The sequence below is a fragment of the Lotus japonicus genome, chromosome 2, assembly GCF_012489685.1.
Source record: "Lotus japonicus ecotype B-129 chromosome 2, LjGifu_v1.2".
Lineage (NCBI taxonomy): Eukaryota > Viridiplantae > Streptophyta > Magnoliopsida > Fabales > Fabaceae > Lotus > Lotus japonicus.
The window spans coordinates 84,795,392-84,806,431 of NC_080042.1; the positions used below are offsets into that span (position 1 = coordinate 84,795,392).

The 11,040-nt window shown below is 41.8% G+C and overlaps 1 protein-coding gene across 1 annotated transcript; it reads right to left on the reverse strand.

Moving 5' to 3' along the window:
* Positions 1 to 206: 206 nt before the first annotated feature.
* Positions 207 to 2,087, reverse strand: LOC130737149 (uncharacterized). Its single transcript, XM_057588915.1, has one exon. It carries the CDS (start codon positions 2,085 to 2,087, stop codon positions 207 to 209), a length of 1,881 nt encoding a protein of 626 aa, XP_057444898.1.
* Positions 2,088 to 11,040: the final 8,953 nt, after the last annotated feature.

Below are 11,040 nucleotides of genomic sequence, written 5' to 3' on the forward strand. Positions count from 1 at the left end.
ATGAACTGAACACACTACTGAGTCTGAATACAGAGCACCATACTTAGTCTGAATAACAAAAACACTCAACAACAGCAACAACAGCACAAACACAAGCAACAGTACCATTCTCCCCCTTTATTAGCAGAATTTGTCAAAGGGTGCAGAGAACCAGCAGAAGCCAACAAAGTATTACAACCAGATTGAATGAAGAATGAACAAAGACACTAATCACTAGCAGTAGTGTCATCATTAGAAGTACCAGCATCATCTTGATTATTAGCAGCAGCATTGTCTTCAAGAGGCCTCTTGCCTTTAGTCAACTGCAGAATGAGAGTGTCCACATTCCTCTTCCTCAATGTACAACTAGTAATCGTGTCCTGAAGCATCTTAGACACGGCAATAAGCGCACCAATAGGAGTCTCAGGAGTCTTCTGAGAGGAAGCACCCTCCCCCTGAGTCATCTCAGCCAAACCAGCAACATCAGAAACATGGGCACCAGCTAGCAGCCTGTAATCAATAGTGAGAAGACTAGCCTTCTTGCTAGGAACCTCATCAACAAGGAGAATTTGAGGATGTTGACTCAAGATAATCCCACAAAGTAAACAAGGAAACCCAATAGGGAGCTTGATAGCAAAGGTGTCAGCATGCTTCATAGTTTGAGCAAAGACATATTCACCAAAATCAAACTGAGCCTTAGTACCAATCAGATAAATTAATTTTGCCAAACCTGAAGAAATATCTGAGTTGTGGGTGGTAGGAGCCCAATTTGCAGCACCAATGCGATTTAAGATAGCATACTTCACACTCAAATGAGTAGAAGACAGCAAGCCTTTGACAGGCCATTCCACAACCTGACCAGCCGTGAGTTCATTAGTGATAGCACTCAAGGAAAACTCTTCATTTCCTGTGGCAATAGTGCTCCTTCCCAAATACTGATTAATGATCTCAGGTGAAAAGTGTACACACCTACCACGCACAAAAATTTTCCTGAAATCAGGATGCCCAGACACAGTGCAATTTGTAGTCACATTCACAATAAATTCTCTCACCAACTTGTCATAGCAGCCACCAATCTCAGTAACAGTTTTCAACAACCCAGCAGCCTCAATAAGTTCCATAATTTCATGACAATGCAAAATCTCACCAGTCAATTCTCTCTCTTGAGCAATCCTGCGCTGATAAACATACTTCCACTTACCAACACTTTCTTCAGAGTGAAAAGAAATGTTATCCAAAGGAGCAGCAGGCACATTTTCTGGAATTCGTCTCCCAATCTTGCGCTTTCGAGCAGCAGAACCAGTATCTGACTTATCCAACTCCACAGTTGGAGTCTCATCAACAACAGGAGTAGCATTATCTTTGTGAACCTTTCTTTTGAAATTCTGTACAACAGGAGTATCATCATCAAGAATAATGACCTTCTTGCGCTTCTTGGTCTCACTCAAACCCAAACCTAACTTCTTGCCAGAGGAACGCGTAGAGTACTTACGAACAACAGTCATCTTTCGCCTCTTTGAACCAACAGAGGCAGAAGCACCAAGGGTGTTGATCAACACCTCATCAGATTCTGAGTTTTCAATGACATCCTGAACATCTTCGACAAGCATATCTTTATCAACAGAGGGAGTCGAGTTGGGAACCATTACCTCTTCCTCAAGATAATCAGAATCCTTGTTGCAATCAGTATCAACATCGTGGTTTGATTGATTGTTGCTTTGTGATGGAACAATTGGATCTACATCTGCATGTAAAACTTCCTTGAGAGGAGTTTCCAACACTTCAGTGATACGAGGATCAGCAACATCATCACCTGTACTTGGGTTGATTTCAGCCTCGGAATTCACTCCTTGGGTAGCCTCAGAGCTTCTCGTTACCATCTTCTTCTTTGCTATGGACGCATCTGACTTGGATCGTGTCTTTTTCCCTTTCTTCTTGCACGGATCAGACGATGGTTGAGGAATACCTTGAGCAATTGCGATTTCAGAGGTATGAGGAGAGGATTTTGAAACCCTTGAAGATTTTGAGGTTTTGGATTTCAAACCCATTACCTTTACCCCGTAAGCATTCATCTCAGGAGTGAGTTTCTTGCTGGAATCTTGACTCATGGTGAAGAGGACACAAAGAAGGAAACACGGGTCTTCAAGAAAAGGATGGACGGCTTTGGAATGAGTTTCAGAGATTTGAAGTTGTGCAGTGGAGATTGCAGGAGAGGTTATCAAGAGACAATGGAAATTCCTGATTAAGCGTGCCTCAAAAGTAATGACACAATAGCCGTTGGCACACCAAAATCCCTTTGATTGCTATAATTCCTCAAATAGGCAGATACCCAATAACTGTCTCAATTTTTCAAACTATGTGGCATCCAGAGCTTTGGTAAAAATATCTGCTAACTGCTTTTCAGTTGAGACATGTTCCAAAGTAACAGTACCATCTTCAACCAACTCCCTGATGAAATGATGACGAATATCAATATGTTTTGTTCTGCTGTGCTGAATTGGATTTTTGGATATGTTGATAGCACTTAGATTGTCACAAAACAATGTCATAACATCTTGCTGCACATTATACTCCTTTAACATTTGTTTCATCCACATCAACTGAGTGCAACTACTTCCAGCAGCTATATATTCAGCTTCTGCCGTAGAGAGAGAGACACAATTTTGCTTTTTACTAAACCAAGAGATCAGATTGTTTCCAAGAAAAAAACATCCACCTGATGTGCTCTTTCTATCATCAGCACTTCCAGCCCAATCTGCATCACAGTAACCTGTTAGCACTGAATTCGTGTTGTGAGAGTACAGAATGCCATAATCACTTGTACCACTGATATACTTAATGATCCTCTTCACTTGAATGAGATGACTAGTCTTTGGTTCTGCTTGATACCTAGCACAAACTCCAACTGCAAAAGTAATATCTGGTCTGCTGGCAGTGAGATACAAAAGACTTCCAATCATACTTCTATATAAACTAGGATCCACATCAGTACCTTTCTCATCCTTTGTGAGCTTGATATGAGTTGCAGCAGGTGTTCTTTTGTGACCAGCATTCTCAAGACCAAACTTCTTAACAATCCCCTTAGCATACTTACTTTGTGTGATGAATAAGGTATCTTCCATCTGTTTTACCTGAAGTCCCAGAAAGTAAGTTAATTCACCTACAAGACTCATTTCAAACTCAGATTTCATTTGTTCAACAAATTGTTCCACCATCTGGTTCGACATGCCACCAAATACAATGTCATCAACATAAATTTGAGCTACCATAAGTTCACTGCCATTTTTCTTAACAAACAAAGTCTTGTCTATGCCACCTTTGTCATAGCCGTTGTTGATCAGAAATTCTGTTAATCTTTCATACCATGCTCTAGGTGCTTGTTTTAAGCCATACAGAGCCTTTTTCAATCTGTAAACATGATCTGGAAAGCTTGGATCTACAAACCCTTTAGGTTGTTCCACATAGACTTCTTCATTCAAGTAACCATTCAAGAATGCACTCTTGACATCCATCTGATATAGTCTGAATTTCAGCAAACATGCTACTCCCAACAGCAACCTGATAGATTCAAGACGAGCAACAGGAGCAAAAGTTTCATCAAAGTCTATTCCTTCTATTTGAGAGTATCCCTGAGCAACTAGACGAGATTTGTTCCTTGTCACATTACCACTTCCATCAGACTTGTTCCTGAATATCCACTTAGTTCCCACAACATTTGCATCATCAGGTCTTGGAACCAATTCCCACACTTCATTCCTCTTGAACTGTCCCAGTTCCTCTTGCATGGATTGAATCCAGAACTCATCAGTCAGAGCTTCTTTTACGTTCTTTGGTTCTATTTTTGATATGAAGCATGCATTAGAAACTAGATCCCTTGACCTTGTAATAACCCCATCATTCAGATCACCAATGATATTTTCCTTTGGATGTATCTTCTGAATTCTAATAGAGGGTTCTTTGGTAGCTAAAAGCGGTTGAGAGACAGTGTTTTCTTGCTCATTTGGGAATTGAGTTGCTGGCTCATCTGGTTCCACATTTGTACACTCATATGGTAGATCATCTTCATCATGAGCTTGTCCCGTTCTCTCATTGGATGTATCATCAACAACTACATTAATGGATTCCATCATAACTTTAGTACGAATATTATAAACCCTGTATGCTCTGCTGTTTCCAGAATACCCCAGAAATATTCCAACTTCACTTTTAGGATCCAATTTTCTCCTGTGTTCTCTATCAGACAGAATGTAACACTTGCTGCCAAAAACATGGAAATATTTCACTGTAGGTTTTTTTCCTTTCCATAGTTCATACTGAGTAACAGTATCTCCTTGACGAATAGTGACGCGATTGTGAATGTAGCAGGCAGTGTTGATAGCCTCAGCCCAAAAATGATATGGTAGATTTTTAGCATGCAACATAGCTCTGGCAGATTCTTGCAATGTTCTGTTCTTCCTTTCAACCACTCCGTTTTGCTGAGGAGTGATAGGAGCAGAGAATTCATGTTTGATTCCTTCAGAGGAGCAGAACTCAGAGAATTGCCCATTCTCAAATTCTTTTCCATGATCACTTCTTATTTTAACAATCCCACACCCTTTTTCCCTTTGCACTTGGAGACATAGTTCTTTGAACACTTCAAAGGTGTCTGACTTCTCCTTCAGAAATTCTACCCAAGTGAATCTGGAAAAATCATCAACACAGACAAAAACGTACCTTTTTCCTCCCAGACTTTCCACTTGCATTGGCCCCATCAAATCCATGTGCAGTAATTCAAGCACTTTTGATGTAGTCAGATGTTGTAGCTTCTGGTGGGACATTTTGACTTGCTTCCCAATCTGACATTCACCACAAACCTTTCCTTCTTGAATTTTCAACTCTGGTATTCTGCTAACTGCTTCCTCAGCAACAATTCTTTTCATACTCTTAAGATTCAGATGACCTAACTTTTGGTGCCAGATTCTAACTTCATCTTCCTTAGACATCAAACATTGAGCAGACAAGGATGTTGTTTCAGAGGTCCACATGTAGCAGTTGTCCTTTGATCTAGCTCCTCTCATTAGCACATCCTTGTTCTTATTTTTGACAACACACCCAGATTGTTTGAACACCACCTTCAAGCCTTGGTCACAAAGTTGACTTATGCTGATCAAGTTTGCAGTTAGTCCTTCAACTAACAGAACATCATCAAGGTTTGGAGATCCTGTGTCAGACAATTTTCCAATTCCTCTGATCTTTCCTTTGGCTCCATCACCGAAAGTAACAAAGCTCTTAGCATGTGGCTTCATTTTCTCAAGATAACTCTTCACTCCTGTCATGTGTCTGGAACATCCACTATCGAAGTACCAGTCTTCTTTTGAAGATGCACGCAGAGAGGTGTGAGCAATGAGAGCAGTAGCATTAACCTTAGGCTTCCACCTGATTTTGCCTGGACTTTTCTTTTCATACTCTCGTGATACATCTTGAAGTATAGGATATCCATAAAGCTTGAAGCAATATGGTCTAATGTGACCAAATCTCCCACAATAATGACATCTCCAAGTTGAATTTTGATAGTTCCTGACTTGAGCATACGAATGTGTAACTGATTGCTGGGGCCTGCGGTTCCACATTTTAACATTTGACTGCTTTCCAATCTGCACATGTTCCTTGGTCATGTTCTGGCTTGCACGATAATCAAATCCTATCCCAGTCTTGTAAGACCCGGATTTTCGGAACAAGTTAATTTCCGACTCACGCGTGGAATCAGTGTAAGTGTGACAGGAGTTTGATATTTGAGAAAGATTAATGAAAAAGAAAGTTCAGGAATTGCTCGAGGAATGTGGCGTTGTTTCTTTCGGAGCTAGTGCGAGTCGTCTGCACACCTGCCTTATGGCGAGCGTGTCCAGAATAGGCTATTTCGCTCTTAAAGCAACGTTTTGAGTGAGATTTCGAACTCTCGGAAAATTTAAAGATTCTCTTTATTTTTCCATCGACCAGCGTTTCATTTCGGAACTCTGGACTGTACGCACGATAGGTTTCACTTTTCGGATGTCCGCCGACGCTAATTTCTTTGCTTCGAAACCCTATTTTCGAGCAATGGATGAAGACTTTTTCTATTCGGGACATCTAACGAAGATTCCGTCCGCGTTGCCAGATTTGTTTCGACGTTTCCAATCTTTCTTCAGAAGGAAGTTTTGTCGTCCGGCGATCACAGCAAAAAGTAGTTTTTCGGGACAGATTTAACCGACACCGCTTTTGAGTTTTTCGATATCGTTTTTCCCATATCATAGATATTTGTTTTGAGTTCTGGATTTCTGACGCCAGAATCTCTCTTAGAATTTCTCGGTGATCGTGCTGCAAAAATCGGAATCGCGAAATTTTCATTTTCCCGCGATTTCACCCGCCTATAAATAGCGCGAAAAAGCAAAAATCCTCTCATTTTCACCATTGGAGGCCCAAATTCGTGGAGAGCAAGGGGGGAGGAGATTTCCGCGAAAACTTGACCAATCTTCGTGCAGTTCGTCCCTACTTCTAGGTATCAAGGTAACTAACACGATTCCTACCTCTGATTGTTGTTTCTGTTGCGTTTCTGAAGCCGTTTCTGTGCTCTAAGTTTTGAGCTTTTTCTAAAATTGTCCGATTTCTCTGATTTCTCGCTTGGGTTATGTTCCTTATGTTCCCCTGAGTCTAAAACCTCTGTCAGTAAACTCTGATTGCGATTCAGTTGTCCAGGATCTGAAAAATTGACTCAAAACTCTTTTTGTCTCACATTTCGAAACTTTATTGTCGAAAAGACTTAATCTGACTTCGTGCCTTTAGGATTTGTTGTCACGGATATCATGAGGATCGTTGCTGTCAAATTTGTTTTCAGAACTGATAACTTTGAAGTTTTGAGCCTTTATTTTGGACCAAAATGCCCCTGCGTAGTCGTATTTCGGCCCGATTGTCCGAAAATTGTTCTGACAGTTTCTTTGCCTTAGTTTTACCCTAAAACTACCTTGTAAACTGATTTGATCGAAGAAAAAGAGCCGAAGCCCTTTTCTCCTTATGGCCGTGGGGTTTTCCTAAGGGGAGGGGAGTTTTTCGTTTTCGAAAACTTGTCCTTTCGTACCCGTTTGTCGTATTCTGAAGCTTTGATGCTTTGTCTATCGTTTATGTATTGTATTGCGATCGAACTAATCGATTTTGTGTGGATTCTGCTTTGTTTTTCCTCCGAGGTTCAGTTGAAGGAACTTTGGAAGTTTCAAGGCATTCCTGTGAAGGAGATTTGATTTGCGAAGCTGGATCAGCTCGAGGTTAGGGCAACTTACATATATATTAGCTATGAATGCATGATAGGCGTCGATCAATTCGACTTATGCTTTACTTTGATGTTGATTATGTTGATGAACTGATGTTGTGATGTTGTGCTTTGTTGGATTGTGCGTTTTGACGCAATTTCGGAGTGGAGATTCATTGATCTGGTGATCTTTGATATTTCGGGTTGGATGAACAACCCTAGGCAAGTCCAAATGTGGGGTTTGAGACTTAGCCATATGTTGGAATTCTTAGACTTTCCCCGGGAAATGTATTTTGGGTGGTTGATCTTTGAAAACTTAGAATGATAGAGCTTTGAAAATCTAAAGACTTGGGAAACTTCTTTTGGAGGGTTTTTGGAAAACTTAGAATGATTAGAATTTCGAAAACTAGAGACTCTGGGAGACTTAGACTTTGAGAAGTAAACTCATAACTTGACTAATTCAATTCGAAACGTTTTTACTAAACGAATAATCATAGGAGAACTAAAGGGGAAAATATTTACGAAAGACGGGGAAAAGTCGGCTTTTGTTGTGGGTTTGGAGAGTTTTGGAATTGGGGAAAGCCACTAAGGTGAGCTATGGTGATGATTGAAAGTCACCGAGTACTCTAGTACTCTTGGGAGTGTTGTTCGAGTCGTGCTGTATTGACCGGCACAGACTCTGGGTTTTGTTTGGGCTGTGTTGTATTGACCGACACTAGACCCTCGTGTAATCTTGTTGGTGGAGTTGTGTTGTATTGACCGACACTAACTCTTGGGTTGTTTTGAGTTTGGGTCGGAGCAGTTTTGACCATCGAGATTTGATGAGTCAGATGACTCAAGAAGTCATCAAGGGTGATCGCACTCCTTTCATAATTAATTATCTTTTGTCGCCGAATCGACATATACCTTCGGGTACAGTATATCTATATACCTTCGGGTACAGTATATGCCTTCGGGTACAGTATATCTATATACCTTCGGGTACAGTATATACCTTCGGGTACAGTATATGCCTTCGGGTACAGTATATCTATATACCTTCGGGTACAGTATATACCTTCGGGTACAGTATATGCCTTCGGGTACAGTATATCTATATACCTTCGGGTACAGTATATACCTTCGGAGCTTCACTGAGGCGTGAGACTTCGTGAAAGCATGGAACTTCACTGAAGCGTGAGACTTCGTGAAAGTGAGTAAGCTTCACTGAGGCGTGAGACTTCGTGAAAGCAGAAACTTCACTGAGGCGGGAGACCTCGTGGAGACGGGAACCTTTGCTGAAGCGGGAGACTTTGCGGAGGCGTGCAACTTCACTGAAGCGTGAGACTTCGTGAAGGCGCGAAACTTCACTGAAGCGTGAGACTTCGTGAATGTGTGAGATTTCACTGAAGCGTGAGACTTCGTGAAAGCGTAAGACCCCATTGAAGCGTGAGACTTCATGGAAGCGTGAGATTTCATCGTCGTTTACCCTAGGGCAACGACAGGGAACATTGGTTTAGTTGGATACGTGTGTGTTGGGAGGACGAAACATTGTTTGACTAACCTTATCACCTAACTTCATATGTTGAGATTATGATGATTTGATGTTGATGAACATCGTTAGGTATTAATGATTGAACTGTGTAGGAGATTCGAGAACATGCTATGTATATACCTTAGAGTAGGCAATACATAACTTATATGTATATATATACAACATATGTATATATCCCCTTTATCACAAGTTGATTGTATATCTATTGTATTCTGTAAGTTGACCCTAGCGCCTTGGCTTTGTTTGTATGTTTGTGTTTGGGCGGTCGGCCTGCTGCCAGGCGTCTGTCAGCCGGTTCATGATGATTCGTTGTGCGGGAAAGACCCGGAGCGGAACGATTATTACTGAAGCTTTCGACGAGGACCCGGACTTCATGCCTGATCGAGGGAGGGTCGATGATAGTAGTGTGGGGTATGGGTGGTTAGAGTCTTTTGGAGTTGGTTGTTACTGTAATAGCTCTGATTCGTTTTGCTTTTGGGATCGGGTAGGTTTCCGACGCATGACTTTTTGTGTGGTTCTCTTACTGAGGGTTCACAGTGAGTCAGTTGGACCATAGGGGTCTTTGCTTAGGCCATTTTGAGGCCGACTTTCTCCTAGTGGTTTGTAATTATACTTTTTCTCACTTACACTTCTGGGTCTGTATATATTTGCCTACGGGCACACTGCTTTGGAGTCACTGCGAGTGCGCGTGACATGGAGTGCAGCTGAGGCTGTACATGTTTATATTTGTTGTATATCGGTTAGTTGAGTAGTTGGGTTTTGTCTTTACTTCCTTATCGTTTTTATTAAAAGAAAACGAAAAAAAATTACCTGTTTTCCGCGTAAAGATTATTTTTGGTTACTAAAGTGACACCTGGAAATCGGGGTGTTACATTGTGGTATCAGAGCTTAGTCGAGTCTTTTGGGAGTCTTTGGGGAATAGGTCTTCTGTGCTAGGTTGTTTGACTCTGCAAAGAGTGAAAATTGATTGTCTGCAGAGCGATTTTCGCTCTAATTGCTTGCGTTACTACTCAATCGGATTGAGTGGTTTGTCTAGTGCTACCGTATGGTTAGTACTAATCGGACGTTCGATGGGATATAGGATGGTGGATCTTAACCGGATGGCGGAGGCTACACGTGAGCATCATCAACGACTGATGGCGACAGCAATGTATCAACAAAGAGGAATGAACCGAACTGGAGCTGGGGGACCAATGAGGTCAGGTTCCCAAGGCTACAACGGAAGGAAGAGTTACCATAAGTGGGGACCATATCAGCGTTCCGAGGGAAGAAATCTTATCTCAAGAGAGTACAAACCGACGACTGCTGATACTGGGGGGGAAGCCAGTTGGTGACAAAGGAGTGACATCTACTCGTTGCAGAAAGTTTGGGCATTTTGCTAACAAATGCTCAGTGATTGGACGGAGATGCTTCAAGTGTAACCGAGAGGGGCATCTAGCTGTGAACTGCAAGATCAAAGAAAGTCTATGCTTCAATTGCAACCAACCGGGACATTTCTCCCAAGATTGCAAGGCACTCAGGGGCGAATCATCAGGGAATGTTGGGAAAGGAAAACAACTTACTACAGAGGAAAGGATTCATATCAAGGGAGGAGCAAGAGTTGAGGAGTCGAACGAGGAAGAACGTGGGAACGATGGTAATATTTTAACTGTTCTCGTATTCTAGAATAACTTACTCTTTTATATTCAAGCGAGTGTGACGCGCCTAACTTGTATTTACTACTTAGACTATGATCCTATGATTATTATCCCTAGTAGGACCTTATTCGAAGTTGCTCGTGATTTAACTATAGAGGTTACACGAGATCTAGAATAGCACGCGGAGCTAGGGAGTTGTTTTACCGAGGCGTTGATAAGGAAGCTAGGATCTCAGGGAAATTCCTTATGGGTACGAATCGTAGGATTTTAGGGCGTTTAGTTTTGAAGCGGAGTCGTTAGAGGATCTTTCGGCAAAAGGGATTCATTCGACCGAGTGTTTCACCATGGGGAGCGCCAGTGCTTTTAGTCAAGAAGAAGGACGGAAGGTCGAGATCGTGGGTGGATTATCGACAATTGAACAAGGCAACGATCAAGAACAGATACCCGTTGCCGAGGATAGATGATTTGATGGACCAACTACGAGGGGCTACCGTATTTTCCAAGATAGATTTGAGGTCAGGCTATCGTCGGATCAGAGTGAAGATTGAGGATATACCGAAGACTGCTTTCAGGACACGTTAAGGACACTACGAGTACCTAGTGATGCCGTTTGGAGTGACGAATGTACCTGC